The 19,744-nt window shown below is 37.3% G+C and overlaps 1 protein-coding gene across 3 annotated transcripts in view; it reads left to right on the forward strand.

Moving 5' to 3' along the window:
- TMEM181 (transmembrane protein 181) overlaps positions 1–15,024 on the forward strand; it is a 33,494-nt gene extending 18,470 nt beyond the window's left edge. For all 3 annotated transcript variants that reach the window (XM_057406758.1, XM_057406768.1, XM_057406777.1), the window contains exons 4-17: positions 945–1,035; positions 1,600–1,718; positions 2,813–2,929; positions 4,937–5,017; positions 5,976–6,075; positions 6,860–6,990; positions 7,582–7,673; positions 8,743–8,800; positions 9,473–9,575; positions 9,673–9,724; positions 10,328–10,410; positions 11,426–11,515; positions 13,132–13,198; positions 14,137–15,024. In XM_057406758.1, coding sequence (XP_057262741.1) covers positions 945–1,035; positions 1,600–1,718; positions 2,813–2,929; positions 4,937–5,017; positions 5,976–6,075; positions 6,860–6,990; positions 7,582–7,673; positions 8,743–8,800; positions 9,473–9,575; positions 9,673–9,724; positions 10,328–10,410; positions 11,426–11,515; positions 13,132–13,198; positions 14,137–14,215 — 1,263 coding nt within the window. In that variant the 3' untranslated portion in view covers positions 14,216–15,024. The remainder of the gene's footprint in view (positions 1–944; positions 1,036–1,599; positions 1,719–2,812; positions 2,930–4,936; positions 5,018–5,975; positions 6,076–6,859; positions 6,991–7,581; positions 7,674–8,742; positions 8,801–9,472; positions 9,576–9,672; positions 9,725–10,327; positions 10,411–11,425; positions 11,516–13,131; positions 13,199–14,136) is intronic.
- Positions 15,025–19,744: the final 4,720 nt, after the last annotated feature.

The raw sequence follows: 19,744 nt of genomic DNA on the forward strand, positions 1-19,744 counted from the left end.
GTTCATGCTGGAGATCCTGGTAGGGGGTCCAGGAAGAGAAATTGAGAACATAAACTGAAAAATAATGCTCTCTGTGGCAACTAGTGATACTCCTCTCATGATGTTCCTTCCCATCAGCTGGGAAGGAACTTTTCTTTTTCTTGTTAATTGTCCACTGTCACTTGAGCAAGACCTGGGATCTAGCTTCCTAACACAAACCTTCCCATTTGTTTTCTTGAAAGCTCTCGTAGTTGGGTTCTCACTTCTTGCATTTTTATTTCTGTCTATCTCTTTACTGTCAACCTAGTATCTGAAGTAATTTTGGTGAAAGTGCTAAGAAGGTTTTGTTGCTTTGTTTTTGAGTAATTTTTCTTTAGATATACTGGAACCTTATTTTTTTTGTCTATTAGCCACCTGTATGTGTTTGGCTTGATATTACATTTTGGGTGGATTTTCTTTTAAGCGTATTTTTATATCAAATAAGAGAAGTCATTCCTGCTTGTGGGTTTGATCTGCTAATGATATCTTCTGTGCTTTTGAAATTCTTATGTGATTTTTAGAAAATGTAGTGGAAAACAGTTGTTGTTTTTCACAATTATAGTATAATAGGCCTAAAACTGAGGGGTCACAAATCTGACTTTTGATGTAAAGTGCTAGAAACGACTTTTTATTTTCAGGCTAAGTCTCAGGATTTTGTTTTTCATATCTGAACTCTTTTGGGCTATTGCTGCTGCTTTTATGTGCTTTCCTTACACTCATGATGTGCAAAATACATGTGCTATTTGAGCTACTGCTCTGTAAGACTTTTGAGTTGCTTATTGTACTGTCCACAGAACAACACATATTATATCTATTCCCAGACACCATGTCACAAACATAATGAACATGTCTTTGCTCATTGTAAGTACAGATCTGTGATGTAACAGAATAATGGATGATGCTAACCAGGTGGGGTTTTTTTACAGCTGAAGCCATTTAATTTAAGTTCACCACCACTGTCTACTTACAACCAGCAGCTGTGGCTAACCTGTGTAGTTGAGTTGGATCAACCTGATGGTAAGAATCTTACCCAATTCTCAGAAAACTGCTATAGTAACCTATATATTATATATTGGAGCTTCAATTTCATCTGTCACATAGGTGATCCTGTTGCTTTCTGGTATGGTTGGTGGGTTTTTCCTCTGATACATTTTCTTCCCCCTGCTTCAGTAAAGACATGGACAGCACTGATCTGGGAACTGAAAGCAACAGGTATATGGGATAAGTTGTTTGTGAAAGCAATAGTATCTAGAGAATCTGTGTCTCTCTTCTTTAATTTTGGAGGGAATTAGATGTGTAGATTGTAATGATATTATTTTTTTCTATAAAGCTTCCCTAATTGTTGGTAATTGTTAGCCTGTCAAGGTTCAGTACAGAGCATCTGTGACTTACTGCCTAAGTATATAAAGAAAAGAGTTCTGTGGGTTTTTATTAATATACTGGATCTCTACTCTAGTAAAGTATAACTTAATAACTTTGAGTAATTTTTGGATATCAATATGTGGTTTAAACTGTATTTGGAACTCTGAATTTTCATTTCTGCACATAGCAATAGCTTAATGTTTTCTCTTTTAATTACAGTATCCCTCAAAAAGAATGTTACTATGACAGTCAAAGTACTTGGAGTGGTGAAGGATGGAAGCACACCCTATGTTAATAATCAAGTTCACAATCGGACAAGATTACTCAGTTGTTCACAAGTACATGCCTTTTTAAACAAAACCTATGTAGTACATTTTCTTTAAATCTGTTTGTGTGCATGTTACGTTACATTGCAAATGAGAAAAATATATCTGTTAAGCTTGTCTCAGGAAAGACTCTAAAGTATATTTCTATTTATAATTGCAACCTAGCTAGTAATTCTGACCAAGATACCTACCCATCCATCTTCTTTTGTTTACTTCTATGACTTGTGTCTGTTACCCCTTGAACATGCCTCTTATTAAAGTAGCTCCCTAAGCAGTGAGCCCTGCTTAGTCACTTAAGCAGATTTAGCAGTGCTGAAGAAAGGGATATTGTAGAAAATTGGATAAAGGGCTCCAAAGGAAAGAAAAATTCTCCTCTAATACCTAGCATAGAGTCTGGTTTAAATCAGCTGGTGTCTGTGTTCTAAAATAGCCGTATTTCTTGCCACCTGGGAAGAAATGTTTAAGGTTTTGAATTTCTAGTTTCATTTTCACTGAAATTTTTAAGCTCAGACATCCAAAATGGCTTCTCCAGGTGCAAGTCCTTTAAGGAGGGGCATAGCTGAAGTTTTCTGTGATAAGCATATCTGGTAAATAAAATATTTTGGTTTTATGTATGTATACACATATATCCGAAAGCTGCAGAAACTGATGAATAGAGTTCCTTTAGATTTAATTACACATAGCCAAGAGAGAAATATGCTTGGGTTTTCTCCTTCCTCCTGTTAACTTCTAGAAACGAGTTACCACAAGATAGCCTCATTTCACAATCCAGTGGCTTAGAGCTTGACTGACAGAGTTATTCAGATCCTTCCCAGTACTGCAAGCAGCTGCTGTCACCAGCTTAAGTGAAAAGCTAGCCTTGTTTAACAGTTCAACCTTTGATCCTGCTGACTGACTTTATCAGTTCATTCTGCTTTGTCTGGTGTCTTTCAAGAAGTTTGTTATCTGTGTGTCTAGTTCGAGTCTTCTGATGAAGATTGTCAAGGCATATAATAAATATTATCAATATCTGACTGTTTAGAAATAAATTCTCAAGCTGTACTTATAGTGCATATTCTGGAATAAATTGAAGGTTTTTACATACTGTTCTATGTATACATTCACAGAAATGCAGTGAAATTATTGTTGCTCACCTTGGCTACCTGAACTACACTCAGTACAACATATTTGTTAGCTTTGAAAATCTAAACAAGTTAACGTACATCCAGAATATTACTTTCACAGTAAGTATAAAGCTTTATATTAGTAAAAGAAATCTCTTTAATTGCTAATGCCATGGAAGTCTGCTTTAATTATAAGGCCCTCAGTGATATGGTTTAGTGGAGGACTTGGCAGTCCTGGGGTAATGGTTAGACTTGATAAAGGTCTTTTTCCATCCTAGTTGATTTCTATGATTCTATAACTAAAAGTTATCTCATTTTTGAAGATAAACATAAAGATGCTTCACAATTAATATTCAGTGGCTGAACTGTTACAGTGTTTGCAGTTAATAAGGGTCTGGACCAATTTTTTTATAAGGGCAGATTTTTCTTCCAGAACTGTTAATGCTGTTTTCTGGAGGAGATAAATTTAGTCTGATTCCTGGGGGATATTTTTAACACTAGGCAAGCTAGACTAGAACATCCAGTTTTCTGCATTTGCTTATAAGGATGTTGGCTCTTTAAAGCACGGTATGTTTTTCAGCCTTTCCTGGAGGTGCATTTGAATTAGCAACATTTTCCAGCCTTTACAAAAGTGTGGGCTAGAAATATTTAACAAACCCAAAGATACATGAAGAGTTGTTTCGGTTTTGGTTTTGGCTGTGCTTATGAGGAAGAGAAAAATGTTTATGTAGCTAAAATAAGCAGGCTATTAAAATAATTCACTAAAATAATCCCTAGTGAAATAACTAGCTCAGTAGCGCTAAAGATTGCTTCTAAAACAGTTACCTCATCAGTGTGTGCTGGCTAGCTTCAGAAAGAAGTTTAGAAGCATTTATACTGGGAGACAATGGAATTAAACACAAGTTATAATGCAGGTTACTATGGTATAATCTACCTGTATGCAACATTTGGTATGTCAGAGCAGGTAGCAAGCAAAAAATCTTTCTGTAAAGCAAAAGTGTTTTTCATATACTAAATGAACTTCCTGAATAATAGTATCTGTAATATTTCCAGCACATAAAGCACATAATTAAAAATAAGCTCTAAGGAGAAACAAACCAAACTCACAAACCCTTTGCTTAATTGCAGATTTCAAACATGACAAAGTGTACGGTTTATTACCTTGCTTTGCAGGCCACCTCTAAGGCAGACTTGTATACAACCCCCAGAAAAACAAACCCAAAGCTCTGCTTTCCTGCAGCAACTAAAATTGTCAGTTTATTTCATTATTATAATGGTTTATGGTGAGCTCAGTTGAAATCGTAGTTCGCCTTCTGTATAATGGATTCTGTACATGTAATTTTCACTCTACATTTGTGATTTAAAAAGACCCGAGATTGACAGGTATAATACATTGAAAGGCAGAGCTTATTGTTTAGATGGGCAGAGCATATGTTGTACGCAGGAGCTTACATTTCAAAAGTGGCTTCAAAAGAGAAGTGTGCCCGGTATGAGATAAATCATCAACAGAGCAGAGTTTATGCAAACTGACATGTTATAATTAGTGTTTGTGCCCTTCTAATGATTAGAGGAGAAGGAGCTTTTCCTCCTTAGCCTGTGAAAAAAGTTTACTTCTGGTTGGGTCATTTATTTTTCCTTTACTTGATTTTTTTTTTTCCATTTCTGAATCAAGAGAATAATCTTTAAGAAAACAAACCTATTACAGAAAGCATGCCTGTACCTTATCAACCTCTTCACCATCCATTTATGCATCTGACCTTGGTAATAAAAAAGAACATACTGGATTTACTCAATTATTGGCATTCAGACTTCTAACGGAAGTGTAATTGAAATCAATGAACAATACCCTTTTTGTCCTGAAAAATGCTTTCACATGTGACAGCACACTTTGTTACGAAGTGGCAGGGTAAAAGAGAAGCAAGGATATTAGCTGGTTTGGTTATCTTTTCATCAGATAGTCCTATGTTATGAATTTATCTTTGTCTTTCCGTGGTGATGTGGTGGAACTTGGTTATACCTTTCAATTTTGAAAAGCCAGAGAACTTTTCAGTATCTGCAGAATGCTAATTATTGATGTTGTATGTACTGTCAAAACAGTGTTCATTGGGCTATTCTGTTTTCTTGTAGTGGAAGACCTACAATCCAACTTTTTCACAAGTGGAAATATGGTTCCGATTTGTCTTTGTAGTTCTTACTTTCATGGTCACGGTAAGATTTTATTTCAGTTTTTCTGGAGTATATTATGTAGGCAGCTGATAACACTGCTTTGTAGTGCTGTGTTTAGTAACTTAACCCCAGGCAGCAGACTTGAGATACCACTGAATGGGTGTAAAAATGTTTCTTCAGTATGTATGTAGTTGCTGCTCTTATGTTTTTTACAAGCGGCATTGAAAGGACATAAAGAAAATAGGATAAATGGGAAAACTTGTTTTTCTAAACTCTGATTCTGGATTTAACAGAATTTTGCTTAAACAAAGGAAACTGTGATTAGATGCTAAAAAAAATATTTTATTGCAGTGCAGGCAGGCCCAGAGCTTGGGCTCTCTGTCACTGAAAATGAGCAAAACTCAGCTGAATATAACCTTGATCCAACTTTAAAGTTGTAACTGCCTTGAGTGTGAGGATAAGCCAGATAACCTCCAGAGGTCCCTTGCAACCTGAATTATGCTATGATTTAGATTATCTCTCCCCTTCAACCTGGCTTGGCCCTGGAAAAGAAACGTTTGTGGGAAAAAAACTACAAACCCATAACGTCTAATATGCAGAATTTTCGGAGTAGGGACACTGAAGCAAAGAAAACTTACATCACATTTTCCTCACATAGATGTCCCTCAGCAGGTAACTGTGGATGTGGTGTGGAATCTGTTTCTTTTAAAAAGTGAGTTTAAGCGGAAATTGTTGGTACTGTGTGACCAGTAATCAGGCAACTTTTTTTCCACACACTGTTGCTTTGCACAGTACTAGCTGGCTTCCTTCTCAGTTTGCTTGAAAGATTAAGTAATTTGCATTGGGTAAGCCACCAGACTTGAAGCAGAAGATAAGAGATGTAACTTCTGGTTTACAGTGTTGTCAGTGGCAAAGTGAAGTAGCTTTTGCAATGTGCTGTGTTCTCTCTGATTAAACCACTAAGGCTGTATTCCTTCCTTACGTATTTGTTGCTTTGTAGTGTCTGTTTGCACATTCCCTGCGGAAATTCTCCATGAGAGACTGGGGTATTGAACAGAAATGGATGTCCATCCTCCTTCCCCTCCTGCTACTTTACAATGGTACTTGTATCCTGGATTTTTTTAGAAAAGCTCCTTTTTTTTTAACAAAGGAAAATAAAAGTAAAGAGAAAAGAGTGCATGAGAGAGAGAGAAGATAAAATGAAATTTGGCTTTGAACTTACAAGCAGCTCTTTATAATGCTTCAGAAAACTAATTAAAACCTGACCAACCAACCAAAACCCTAAGCTTTAAGTATATCAAATTCAAGGGCATAATGAGTAGGTGGATTTCATTCTTTTCAGTCCATGTGAGTGTCAACTTTACCTGTGTAAAGCTCCAGCTGAAATAGGTGGCTGCAACCATTCTGAACCTTTCATACAGCAACATATAAATGCAGTTTCTGTGTTTGCTAAGTCTTACTTCTTCATTTTTCAGATACGTGCACTATAGTTAAAAATGGAGGCTACTTTTAGTCCAGTAACTACATGAAATTCTAGCACTCTCTAGCAGTACCAAATAACATTTGCCTCTCAGTCATTCTGTGATAAGTTTTAGCTCATCACCAAAAGTGATTTAGTAGAAAGTCTAATAAAACCTGAGATGTTGTAGACATGTTGGGACCATTTCAGGTTATTTCTACGGCACAGAGGATTGCTGCTGGAGGCACCATTTTCTTTGTAAATTTCTTCAAGACACAGCAAATTTCAGTTTAATTTACTGGTATAATTTGAAAGATCTAGGGGGTTTTGTTCCTCTGAAGTACATTTTGCTTTACTTTTCACAATGGAAAGACTGTGCTTTTTCCCCTCGTTTAACTTTTTGGTTTGCCCTTATTTTGTTGCAGATCCATTTTTCCCCCTTTCTTTTCTGGTGAACAGCTGGTTTCCGGGGATGCTGGATGATCTATTCCAGTCACTGTTTCTGTGTGCATTGTCACTGTTCTGGCTTTGTGTCTACCATGGGATAAGAGTACAGGTAAGAGTACTTACTGAGAAGACAGTACTTGTTTTATCAGTTCTCTAAAAAGGTGATAAAAATGAAACCAAATTTTTAGAAAAGAGACATTTATTTGATTCTTACAGTGTGGCACATGAGGCTTTGGAGTTAAAAGGATTTGTGGTGAAGTGGCTTGTGGGGCTACCATGCCTAAATGAGATAGATGGTATGGTCCACTCTAAACATTTGCAAGACAGTCTTCAAAATTATGATGCCATTATGCTTTGTTCTTGCTGGAAGGGTTTTGTTGTTGTATATGATGGTTGATTGTTTAGTTTAAACCACTTTACTGCATAAGATAAATATGAATTTTGGAGCATATTCCCATATTGCAGTTTCAGTGAAATACATGGGACCTTATAAATAGGATGCTCCAAATTTGCAGCATCTTATTTTCACAAATGATGATACAATTTTATGTCTTCTGTAGTCACCTGTGCAGGTGAAATGAGTCTCTTAAACTAGTTCATGTTGAATGAAACAAAGATGATAGTTACTTTATTCTGTCAAGAATTAATGTAATCTCAAATGTGGGTTCACTCCTTCACCACACTGCTGTTTACTCAACAGGGGGAAAGGAAGTGCTTAACTTTCTATCTGCCCAAATTCTTTATTGTTGGACTATTGTGGCTGGCTTCTGTTACATTGGGAATATGGCAAACGTAAGTAATTTAAACTTTAGTGCAAAAGGAATGAGCTGAAAGTGTTTAAGAATGAGCAGATTGTTTGTAATTGGTATCTGTTTCTTAATGCTCCGATTATGATGTTGGAATAGTGTTCAAATTCTTACATTTTTGTTTTGCAAATTGTGACTGGTTTGAACAGTATTTCCCATTGACAATCTAGCAGTACCTGATTTTATAAATCAGCGTGAGATCTAGAAATTGCTACTTTGACGTTATGTTGTGACCCCGCTACAATACTGCCTCTAGTGCTATGTCCTAATTAGCTTTTAGCGTTCGAAGGAACAGTTTCTCTGTAGTTAACTTACAGAGTTTGACCAAACTTGCTCAACCACTAAACCTGCACAATTGCTACTGACACTGCTTAGTCAGGCTATGCTACTGCTCCTCAAAACTCAGTTCTTGTGTTTGGTTAGGTGTTTCTTTCTTTTTACCCAATTTGTTAACAATATGTTAACATACAGGTTTCCCCAGCCAGAAAACTTTCTCAGTTTTGGTACATTTGTAAGTTCTAAAGCTCTTTAGTCTCCAGTGTTTGCCTCTTATGTCTCAGAAAGAAACATACCTTCTAACCTTTTCCATGCAGCTGTATACTATTGAAAATAGTGCAGTTGTAGGCAGTGCTCATGCTAGTGACCTATCATTAGAATTGCTGTAAGGGAAGGGCTTATACCGCAGTTATTTCTTAAGTATAATTCATATCACCAGGCTAAAAATTAAACACTAAATCCTGAAGGCTTGTAGGAATTGGCAAGGTTATAAATTTTCTAAAAAGTAAGTGGGGAGATTAGACATGCTTACAACTGAAATCCTCCATATTCCTTTAAAACTGGGTTTGGGAAAGATGATGTTTTGTACTGTAAATTGTCATGACTCCATTGGAATCAATGGCATTGCACCCATTTCTACAGCAAAACCCCTTAGTTATAAACTCTGTATAGTAACTTTAAACCTTTCCTTTGTTAGTGGGTTTCTTGGTCAGTATAGCTTTTTGACCTTGTCTTTTGTAATAGTGTAAGTATCACTTTCTCATTTTGAATCTTTCTAGTGTTAATGAAGTACATGATCCTACATATCAATACAGAGTTGACACAGGTAATTTCCAGGTAAGTCAGAAATGTTTTGTTCCTATTAACTTGTCAGGTGGAGTTAAGCAGTGCAAGGAAGTATGGTTTGTCCTTCTATTAAAATCTGTAACACAATTGAGAAAATAGCAAATGCTGGTCAGATGGTGTTCTACTGACTAGGATACTTCCAGTTTTGCTTTAGATAGTACTTAGGCCATATGGAGCTCCATCCCAGTGAAAAGAGTAAATTGTCTTGCAAATCTGGAGACTCAACACCACAAGTTTAGTGCAGGCTCATGACTGTTGTGATTTAAAGAAATTTTTTAGCCTCTTATTAAGTCCATTTTGTATATCTTTGTTCCTGCCAATATCCTCTGTCCTAGTAAATTTCAGACCTTCTTCTTGTAAAGGAAGATCTGATTTATACGGGTCATTGTACTGTTCTCAGGAGCTATGCTTTTAAAAACTCATTAAGATTCAGCTCCCTGCAAACTCAGTGAACAAAATGATGACTTCTATTAAACATCCTTTCTTTACGTTCCCCGAAAACCTGCCTCAGTGTATAGCCATCCTTATTTTAATTTGTAAGCCTACTTTCCCTGAATAAACAGAGCATTGTATGTTGTGCTTTGGGAAATAATGATTACTGTTGAGGGAAGAATGGATAGATCATATCTTGTTAAATAATAAAAACTAGCACTCTTCTTACAGGGAATGAAAATCTTCTTCCTTGTGGTAGCAACCACATACGTTCTCTACCTTCTGTTCCTGATAGTGAGGGCATGCTCAGAACTTCATAACATGCCTTATGTTGGTAAGGAGTGTTTCTTTTGATCCTTCCCCAGACAGACTTGTTTGTCTTGGATGGAGGTGTAAATTCACTAATAACAACTTTTCTCAATCTTTTTCAGATCTCAGGTTAAAATTCTTGACTGCATTAACCTTTGTAGTGCTTGTCATTAGGTAAGGCTTTTCAAAGTATATTTCTCAGTACTGTAACCTTTATTACCCTTTTTTTTTTTAGGGCTTTGAATGCATTTTCTTGATAAAATTGTCAGTGAAACTGGGGAATGTCTTTTGATCTGATTGTTACGGCAAGCATTTCTCATTTTTTTAATGCTTCTTGACCCTTTTAGAGCTAACTTTATTACCACTGCAAGATTTAGCAGAGATGTTTTCTGTACTGCTGAGTGGTCTCCAGTGCACCCTTCATCTCTTTTGGAGCTCTCTTGAGTTTCACTTAGTCAAAGAAGGAGTTTAGAATCGGTTGCTTAGATTATTGTTAAGCAGTTTGTTCAAATTTCTGTTGATTCTTGGACTGTCTGTAGCAGATGAAATCTGAGGGAAATAGACCATGGGAATTTTTTTCTCCACTTTGCTCGATTGACTGCTGACTTCTAATCACAAAAGAATCATTCTTAATTTCGAACTATGAAAGCAAACATGTCCTAGAATAAACAGCATATTAACATAATTATTCTCTCATATACTCTTCCATCAAGCTACTATTTCAGCCTTGCAGTTTAAAGGCACAGTACACCTGTATGCTTTAACTTTTTTCCACAGCATTGTTATACTGTACCTGCGCTTTGGAGCACAAGTTCTACAGGACAACTTTGTTGCTGAGCTGTCAACTCATTACCAGAATTATATCCTTGTGTTGTGATACTGCTCAAGTAGGAATATTAATCTCTTTTCATGTAGAATGTACTTTAAAATGATGTACCTAAGGACTGAGATCTTTGACTTTTAGGGGAGCTTTTGAAGTTCAGTTAATTTTGATCAAGGTTTCATGTCAGCATTTTGTAATGGCTCTTTGTAAAGATTATGAGTTGAGACAGTTTCAGTCTAATTTGTTTATATCACATAAATCAGAACTGCATTTAATACTCTTGAAAGGAATGCAAGCCTAGATATGCAAGCATTCAAATAATTTTAACATTACATTACATTAACATAATATTAAAGTTACTGCCAACAAATTTGGCTGTATTTGCTGTATGAACTTAGCTTGCTCTGTACCTGTCAGTTGGCATGGGGCGTACCGAAGTATTTGAGAAATTAACAGTTTAGAAGTCACTGAAAATGCATTTGTGTATTGGTCCCAGTCTACCTGTGGAAGAGGTCATGGCAGAGAACTGTGACTTGAGAGAGACTATTTCTGATGTCTGTTGGCAGGAGGATTACAAATTGTATTTCTGGACCTGAACCATGAGGTCCCGGTTCATTCTACTCTCTAAAATTGCCTGTGTAACTGCAAGTACCCTTACTGATAAACATAGATATGTGATGGGAGCTAGTATAAAACAGTATGTAAAGCCTTTAGCATTTTCCCAAAAATGAAGGCAAGAAGCCTTCTTGCTCAGCTTTCGTAAGGCACCCAAGGCAGAATTATATGCTGCACCTCTCAAGAGTAGCCCTAACCTCAGCAAAAGTTGCTTGTGTTAAAGCTTTGTCTTCAAGCGGGAGCTTTACCTCGAAATGGCTTGAGTGCATTAGTGGGCATTGAATTTAAAACATGCAGGTTTGTTTAGCCATTCTTGCTCTCAAACTTTAGTAAGGTAAACTTCCTTTCCATTGAGGCAGCTTATGTATGGTTTGGGTGTTGTTTCTAAAGTTAATATGTATGGAGCTATATTGAGCAATATCCTTGACACTTAATACCAGCAGAATTCTTATCTTTTTATGGTTTATTGAATTTTTATCTCTACACATTAGCCTTCGTGTATTCCCCCTCAAAGAATGCACTGTATGGTAAGTGTAAGCAATTGTATGGTAAGTGTAAGCAATTGTCTGGCAAGCTTAGATGATGAGCTGGCATATTAGCAGATACTGTGTAATGCCTTCATATTTTGGCTGTCGTGTTACTATTTGAATTTGCAAAGTTTGAATACTGTTTGTATTTGAAAAGTTAACTGAAGCAGAAATTAATTTGCTCAGGAGCAGTGCAGCATTGGAAATACGATGGAACACATAAAATGTATGCAACTGATTAGCTAAACTTGAATTCTTACGTACTTAGATCAAGCTCATAGTCAATATGATGTTTGCATGTGATGCACCAACTTCTGCACTGACTCAGAGACAATCTTTAAGGAGCAACCATACTTCATTTATACTTTGTTCTAAGAAAGGTTAACATACGGTCATGCTGACAAACTGGACTCTGAAACAGGTAACATGATGTTGGAAAAGGAGGATGAAGCTGATCTCCAACATGGGAGGAATTTTGGGGAACACAGTTGGGCTGCACGGGGCCCACCAAATCAGTGGCACTTTTTTTTTTATTAGTATTCCTATGTAGAGGATGTAACATGGTGCTTATAAAACATCATCCCTTTCTAACTGAAAGATATATTCGGTAAATACTTGCACCGAGTCACTCTCCACTTTAAACATTGAGTTTAAAATACATAAACATAGAACAGCCCAGGTTGGAAGGGACCTGGGAAGATCACCTGGTCCAAACTTTCATGGGAAAGGCAGCCTAGATGAGATTATCTATCACCCTGCCCAAGAACATCCTGTGTGCTGACAGGTATGCAGGGGGAAGGCTGCAATGGAGCTGGTCCTTTCTCTGAACATTTTAGAGTTGATATAGGTAGAACTGTTATGGAAATGTTATTTTCACATTAAGAAGACAAGAAATGTCTGAGTGAGAATAAAGTTAAACTTGCTGTTGGGTCACAAGAAATACTAGTTTATAGACGGCAGAAGGTAGTGCCAGGAAAAAAAAAGATGTTTATGGCAAGTTGCTGGATTGAATTTTATTTGCATATAATTATGCACTGCAGCTAAGCAGCACAGATTATTTAAGAAATAAAGGCCTTAGAGGGAATTGTCATAAATAACCAATGGAAAGTTATGTGTTTCCTTTCATCTCACCATAAAGGTACAAGTCCTTCTTTTACCTATTACAAGGGTGAAAAATAACTAGCTAATCATTGACTTGCATACAGGGGATTCCAGCCTTGGTGTACAGTATTTGTAGCTTAGAAATAACCAAGAAGTCAAAGAAGTCTGTGCTTTTCAATAATGAGTAATAATAATGAAATCTGACTTAATTACTCGTATGTGCAGGTTGAAATAATATGACATAAGAACCTGCACAAGTGAGGAAATCCACTTATACCACATGGAGAGTATCTATCTATCTAAAAATGAGGTTGTTACATTATCTCTTAAGAATACCATGATGTTGTGGATGAAGGGTGAAGAATTTAATGGATAGAATTCCTGTTTGGGTATAGTTTTGTTGAATTGTAGTCGTGACTGCCTTAGGAATTGTCAAATCTGTTGCTACAGCACCGAGTTAGAAGTACAGCCACATTTATGTATTTAATTTATTAACTCCTATTTATATTTTCCAGAATCACAGTTGAAAGACAATCCTGCTTTTTCTATGCTGAATGATTCAGATGATGATGTGATTTATGGGTAAGATTATAAAATACCTATGGGGAGTTACTTTAGGTGTGTTATTTTCGTAATGTTCTTTTCCATGTTCATTAAATAGGTGAAGAATTTGTAGGTTGTTAGTGAAAGTATTCTGAACAGAGTAACAGTCTTATTCTGAAATAGAAATGCAACGAGAGTGCATGTTATCTTGTCTTGTCTTTTTTTGGTTTCTAAAAGGGATTGCTATGACACTGATACAAACAGGTAAGAAAGCACCTGTAGGGTGCTGGTAGGTCATGGGGTGAAAGCACCAAGAGCTGTGAAAGGAAAGGGCTTCCTCTGAAACCAAGAAGGAAGTTGGGTGGAGCTGACAAAGGAGCAGCTCGTGTGTAAATACTTCATGGAAGGAGAAAGGCTCTTCTTAAGTCCATCACTGACTGAAATAAGAATAATCAAATCTAACAAAAAGTCCCAGACTTGTGTGAGTTTCTGTAATAAGAGAATTATAGTAGTACTTAAAACCCACCCCTGTCAGGTGTGTCTGTGTTGGACACTGAACAAATGCATTAGCTGCCCTTGATACTTTCACCTTTTACCAAAGACACTGACTGTGGCCGAAACAGTGAGGATGGGATTAATACTAGGGTGAACTGAGCAAATTTGTGTTAGACTAGCTGTGTTTGTCTGAGCTAGCTTGCTTTTGTTTAGATTGATGAGTAGTGGTAGTATCAGCTTGATTCTATGTGGATCCTTATGAAAAGTGGCTTGTAATTGCTGGAATAACTTCTAATATGCATCATCCTCTAAGGAAATGTCATATATATTGTTCATACTTCCAACAGGGAAGGAAAAAAGATACCAGATTCTTAACCTAATAACAATTTAATGCTTCAATGTGGTTTATCATTTTCCTGTTTATTTTGGACTTCCCATCTAAACACTGTGTTCAGAAGTTTTCACAAGTATCTCTTTCACAGGAGTGACTATGAAGAAATGCTGCTTCAGAACGGCCAAGCTATTAGAGCCAAATATAAAGAGGAGTCAGACAGCAATTGACTGATTCTGACATAGACAGACTTGTTCAGCTAAAATTAAACCAATTTTGAAGTTTTCCTAGACAACTTCTTAGCTTCCTTGCAGTCCGCTGTCAGTCTGAACAGTGACTCCCAGGAAGGACATCCTGCTTCTGTTTCTGTTTACAAAGTTTAAACTGAAGAAAAAGAATGTTTGAAAAGGTTGTGGTGAAAACTTCAGAAATCAAGAGTTTTACCTGTCTTATAAAATGCCTGATAGCAGGATGCCTGTGGACTAGTCTTTAAGTCTATTTCCATTCACAAGTATCACTGATTATATCCTGATTTTAAAATTGCTTCCTTGCTGCTTAGTTTTTTGGGTTGGTTTGGTTTGAGGGTTATGCACAGCATACTGTCATTGCTCTGTTGCTTTTGTGTTGGCTCCTTTGTATATTGTCCACGTACGTGCCTCGTTTTGCTTCTGATTGTCTACCTTAGTCTTTTGAGCTGGAGGCGGGGAATGAAGTGTCTTTGGGCTTTCTCTCTTTTGTTTTTTTTTTGTTGTTTGGTGCAAGAAAACACAAGCTTTCCATTCTTCAAAGTGATACAGACTTAAGACCATTTTTGTAATTCATTGAAATGAGTTTACCAGACTTTTAAGTGCTAGGTATGTGCAAATAGTCAACTTCGAGTGAGCCAAATAGCCTCAGTGGTGCAAAACTATTTGCCTAATGTATGTTTTATATAATGTTTTGCTGCCACAACAGAACTGTCTGGTTTGGGTTTTGTTTTGCTTTTCTAACCAGCCTGTTCAAATGGAATTACTTAGACAGCAACAAATCCCAGAAGGAAGCCAGTGGATTTTTGTATGCTGAGGGTGATTGTTACACTTACAGAAAATACAGTATGAAAGCTTCATAGTGAATTAAAATTTGCAAATTCCAAACATTTCATTTCTAGAGGCTTTTTCTACATCAGGATTTTTCCTTAAGATGTATTAGGAGATAGTTAATCTACATCCCAGGAACAATCGTGGTTGCTCATGTATTGAATGTGCATCAAAGTTGGCTTTTGAGTACGTTCTGTGCAGTTCAACTTCTCTGTCATGCCACAGTCACCACCTATACTGGCCAGAACTAGCACATTTTGAGATTATCTGTATTGCAGTCTGTCCTGGAACAAAGTTAGATGGGAATTAAGTATTCCTAGTACAATGCTGCTTCTCTGTTTGAAAGTTGGTTTTCTTCTACACCATTGTTCGGTTCATTATTTAAGTGGATGCTGTTTGTCTCTAAATACTTTTGTTTTCAGGTACTTGAGTACAGGTATCTTTCTTTTCCATGAATTTGTAACTGTGATTTACTCTTGTAAAATTTCTCTACCCCGCTGCTGCAGAAGGCTCTAAAGCACCGTAAGGTGTTCAACAAAAAATGGTGCTGGCTTACACTAGGAAATTGTGCTCCTCACTGAAGTAGTTTAAACAGGAGATTGAAGTCCTATTAGACTTGCTGGATTAGACTGGGGAAAAATAAGGTTTGTTCTGCTTTGATGCAACAACTGTTGTAGACCATTCCCACTGCAGGAACCTCCTGGCAGCTGTTCAGAATTGTGAAGGGGAGGCTTCACAGGACAGTTCCAAGCAGTTTGCTTAGAAAGGACCAAAGGAACTGCCTCATATGGTTGCACCCTTGCTATCATAGAATAGTTCACATTAAATTGGTGCTCTGCTAAAGGTAATTGTAGTAAGATACTGCGTGTGTGTGTGAGAGAGAACTGTGTAAAATAGGTAGAGCTGTGAAATTTTTTGAGGGTATTTGAAATTTAAAACCAGGGATCACTTGCGTGTTAGAAGCCAAAGCACTATTGTATGGCTAAAGCAAGGAAACTGCTGTGGAGGAAGGGAAAGGTTTTCCCTTTGATTTCTTAATGAATTGGTGTCAGTTTAGTAGAAGAACATAGGAAAACACTAAAGAAGTATTCAAGTTAGTGGTGTTTTGTTTCTCCAGTGTTCATAGTCAGCTCTACCCTCAGTGCTTCCTCTTAGGCTTGTTTTTTAACAAGTATGGGAGATGATCTTTGTATCCTAAAATCAGAGGGCCCATTCTCACTCTTACTATTCCCCAGCCACCTCTCCTGAGACTCACAGCTGTTTGGATGTGCAGAGTCAGACTTGGAAGCCACCTCGGCACCCCTCACATACCCCAAGTCCTTTTGACTTCCATTTGGAGTGAGTACAGGAAGTGGGTCTTCAAACACTGATATTTACATGATCCTTACATATTCCATCTGTTTGGCTCTGATATTTCTTAATTCTGTTCTAAATTGTTCTGAAGTGATCAAAATGTTTGATTTGACCGATGTGCAAGTGTATTCCTATTTCTTATCACAGTCTGCACTGATGGTTACAGTTAACCCTGAAATACAGTGTCATGCTCTGGGATTTCATTAACTAAAGAAGCTATTTTTAATCTAACTTTTGAGATGATGATTTTTTCCTAAGATGTTTTCCATTTCACTTGCTGTGTTGTTTGCATTAACTTTTCTACATCACTACATTTGAAGTGGAAATAGGAAAGTTCAGAATGGGAAATGTGTACTTAAGGATCTCACTATGAAAACAGTGAGAAAATAGTTTCCTTGTTAGTTTTCAGAGATTATATTTAAGCAGTGTTTGCCATGCAAATACATCTTTGTATTTGGGAAATTGCTAGTGTGTAGCTGTAAGCTTGGTTGAATGAAGTACTGTCACATCGAATTCAATATACAGTAAAGGCAAGAGTTGCGAAGCAAGTGAGGAAGTAGTTTTGCCAGTAAGAAATCTCAGTTTCACCCTTCTTATTTTCACAGCTGGAAAGCAGAGACAGCATTTGAGGCATATTACAACAGGGACTGTAAACAGCTTGGGAATAGATGGCATAAATTCACTTCTAAGTATTGTAACTTAAGGGTGAAACAAAAGATATCTGGCTAAGAAACAAGCCTGGCTGTCCTTTCATTACTGTTGAAGTAATTATTTCCATCAGTAGTGAAGCTGTATAAAATGAGACAGCTACACAAACAGGCCCCACAGCACATGGTGTTCATCCTCTGAAGGAGGTGCCATCTCTTAAGTAATTGCAAGACTTCCATGAACACAGTGGCAAGAGGGATGTTTCAGACACCGGTAACCATTGAGTGCAAGCCATTTGTGGCAGCCATTTTCAGTAGCATTTGCTTTAAAAATTGCTGGTGTTGGAAAGGGTGGGAAACTTCCCCAGGCCTGGCAAAGAGGTGTAACCCCAGTGAGAAGCAGGGACTGCAGCATGGCCCATGGCACTCATGCTGGGGTGGCCCAGCTATGGAAAGCTTCTGTCTGTTGTCTTTCTCCCAGCCAAAAGACAACTTGGTATCTACAGCCACCCAACTCTTCCCTGTTTCCATTTGCTAATGCCAGTGATAACAACCTTTGCGTTACTGTAAGACTTTTTTGAGAAGTTTGTAAATGCGTAAAATGAAAATATGGAAAAATTGTGTACCAAAATGGTATCAAAATGTGTAAGATAAATGCTCTGTTTAATGAGAAGCTGTAATTAAATGCTGCTTTGAGACAGTGTGCATGAGGACACATGTTGAATATCCTGTGTATCTAGAAGATGTGTTAATGACAGCAAGTTATCCAGTTATGTTGGAAAACTTCATGCTAATATGGAATATGAAGGAAAAATAACATTTTACTTTAAGCAAAAGTTGGGTATTGAGTTTCTTGGACAACTTCATGTGCATAATCATTGTTAAATATGTTCATAATAAAGTTTTATATCTTTATATTGTAGCTTAGTTCTATTTTCCTTCTAGCACCATTTTCATAATTTACATCTATCTATTATTTGCAGTTTACATGTATCTTCTTATGCATATTTAAACTTGGTTAATTGCATAAGGATGAGATTCAGGAGGCTGTGGCAGTACAGATTAACCAGTATCTACCTCTGGAGTAAAACTTAACGTTACTGGGTTTTTTTCCTCCCATACAGCACTTACACTGATAAGCATCCCAAACATTTTTGTCTGCACTTTAGCACCTTCATGAACCAACAAACAGCAAAAAGAAAAAAAAAATAAAAAAAATCAAGGGTTTTGCTATTATTGGCATGAGCAAAGGACAAGGAATGTCTGAATAGCTTGACCAAGAAGTGAAGTGTTTCTAAAAGTAAACAGTGACTCAAAGTGCACAAAACTATTTCTTCTAAAAGTAAACAAGAAGCTAAAGAGGTGCTTCGCAACAGCCGCCTTCTGGAATGCTGATGGAAAGGAGATAAAGTATCTAACTATCCAGATCAAATACGAATGTCCGTAGCAATTCAGAGATTAAAGATCTGTTCTTTTTATAACAAGTTCCTCTCTCACCCTGATGACTAGTTTCAGGCACTGTATTCAATCTTTGTTTTAATATTTTCTTTTTACAGGTGTTGTATCATTTCTGACACTGAATGCTCAGCATTAAGTTTCTTGTCAAACTAGCGCTAAAGCTCTCTACTACAGAAATGCAGTACATATACACTCTATAGCTCCATCACACTCCTTAGGCCGTATGCTGGAATAAAGTGACCTGTCATAAATGAGACACGTCCACAGGTTTGTTTTGAAACTTGTACACTAACAGAAACGTGTCAGCCTTTAAACTGTATTCAAAGTCTTGATGGTACAAAGGTCAAACCTGCTGACAGCAGAAATGGGTAGGAAGAGTCAAAGCCTTGCGCAGCATGGAGCAGGGGCGGTTATGCAGTCTGTTTGGTTACACTGAGCAGTCAGCAGAGAGAAACCCCTACAGCCAGCACTATGAAAAGCAAACCCTCTGCGGCACTGGAGTTTTTGGCACTGGAGTTTTCAGCATTGCATCTTTCTAGATCATGGAAACACACTGCATCAGCAGTGATCTCATTGCAAATGGCGTCAGCGAAGAACCAGATTCTGAAAACGTGTGTCAGGGCTTCCTAAACATAAGCAAATGCAGGTCACTCACACTGCCTCCAGCCTGGAATCCTCTACCCCGCTGGCTTTGTAATTCTTTCAACTTCACCAGCACTGAGCTACTGCTTACAGCAGCAGCACAGGAGTTCATAGGGGTAGTCTGAAATTTATCCATGCACCCATTTCTTCAATTAGCTGACAAAAACTTACCCAAAGCCTATGCTGAAAACAAGTCTTACATGTTCCTCCTCTGCAGCTTTACTCTAGAATGCAGGAGACTTATTCACATGTTATTTAGTCATGTCCCCCTGAGGCTGTTTTTTCCCCTGTCGGAAAGGTTCATGTTTTACCAACTATCAGAGCTCATCACAAACCATCACCAAAACCAACACAGAGGATAACAGGGAAGTTCAAGACCTACTCAACATGCATAACTGGCTGTGGGAGTGAATGGTTACCCATGTACAGCTTGCTGAGCACTCCTAGAATGTGAAAACCTTATCTGCCCTTTTTCGCTGAAGACAGTTATTTCTATCATTCCATGCCTTCAAAACCACACAATCAGATTAGAGGTACCAGAAATGCAGACAAGTTACTTTCTAATAAACATCATCTAATTTTC

Source organism: Pezoporus wallicus, unplaced genomic scaffold (assembly GCF_028554395.1).
Source record: "Pezoporus wallicus isolate ANWC-B61680 ecotype Strahan unplaced genomic scaffold, APGP_CSIRO_Pwel_v1 contig_3817, whole genome shotgun sequence".
NCBI classification, from domain to species: Eukaryota; Metazoa; Chordata; class Aves; order Psittaciformes; family Psittacidae; genus Pezoporus; species Pezoporus wallicus.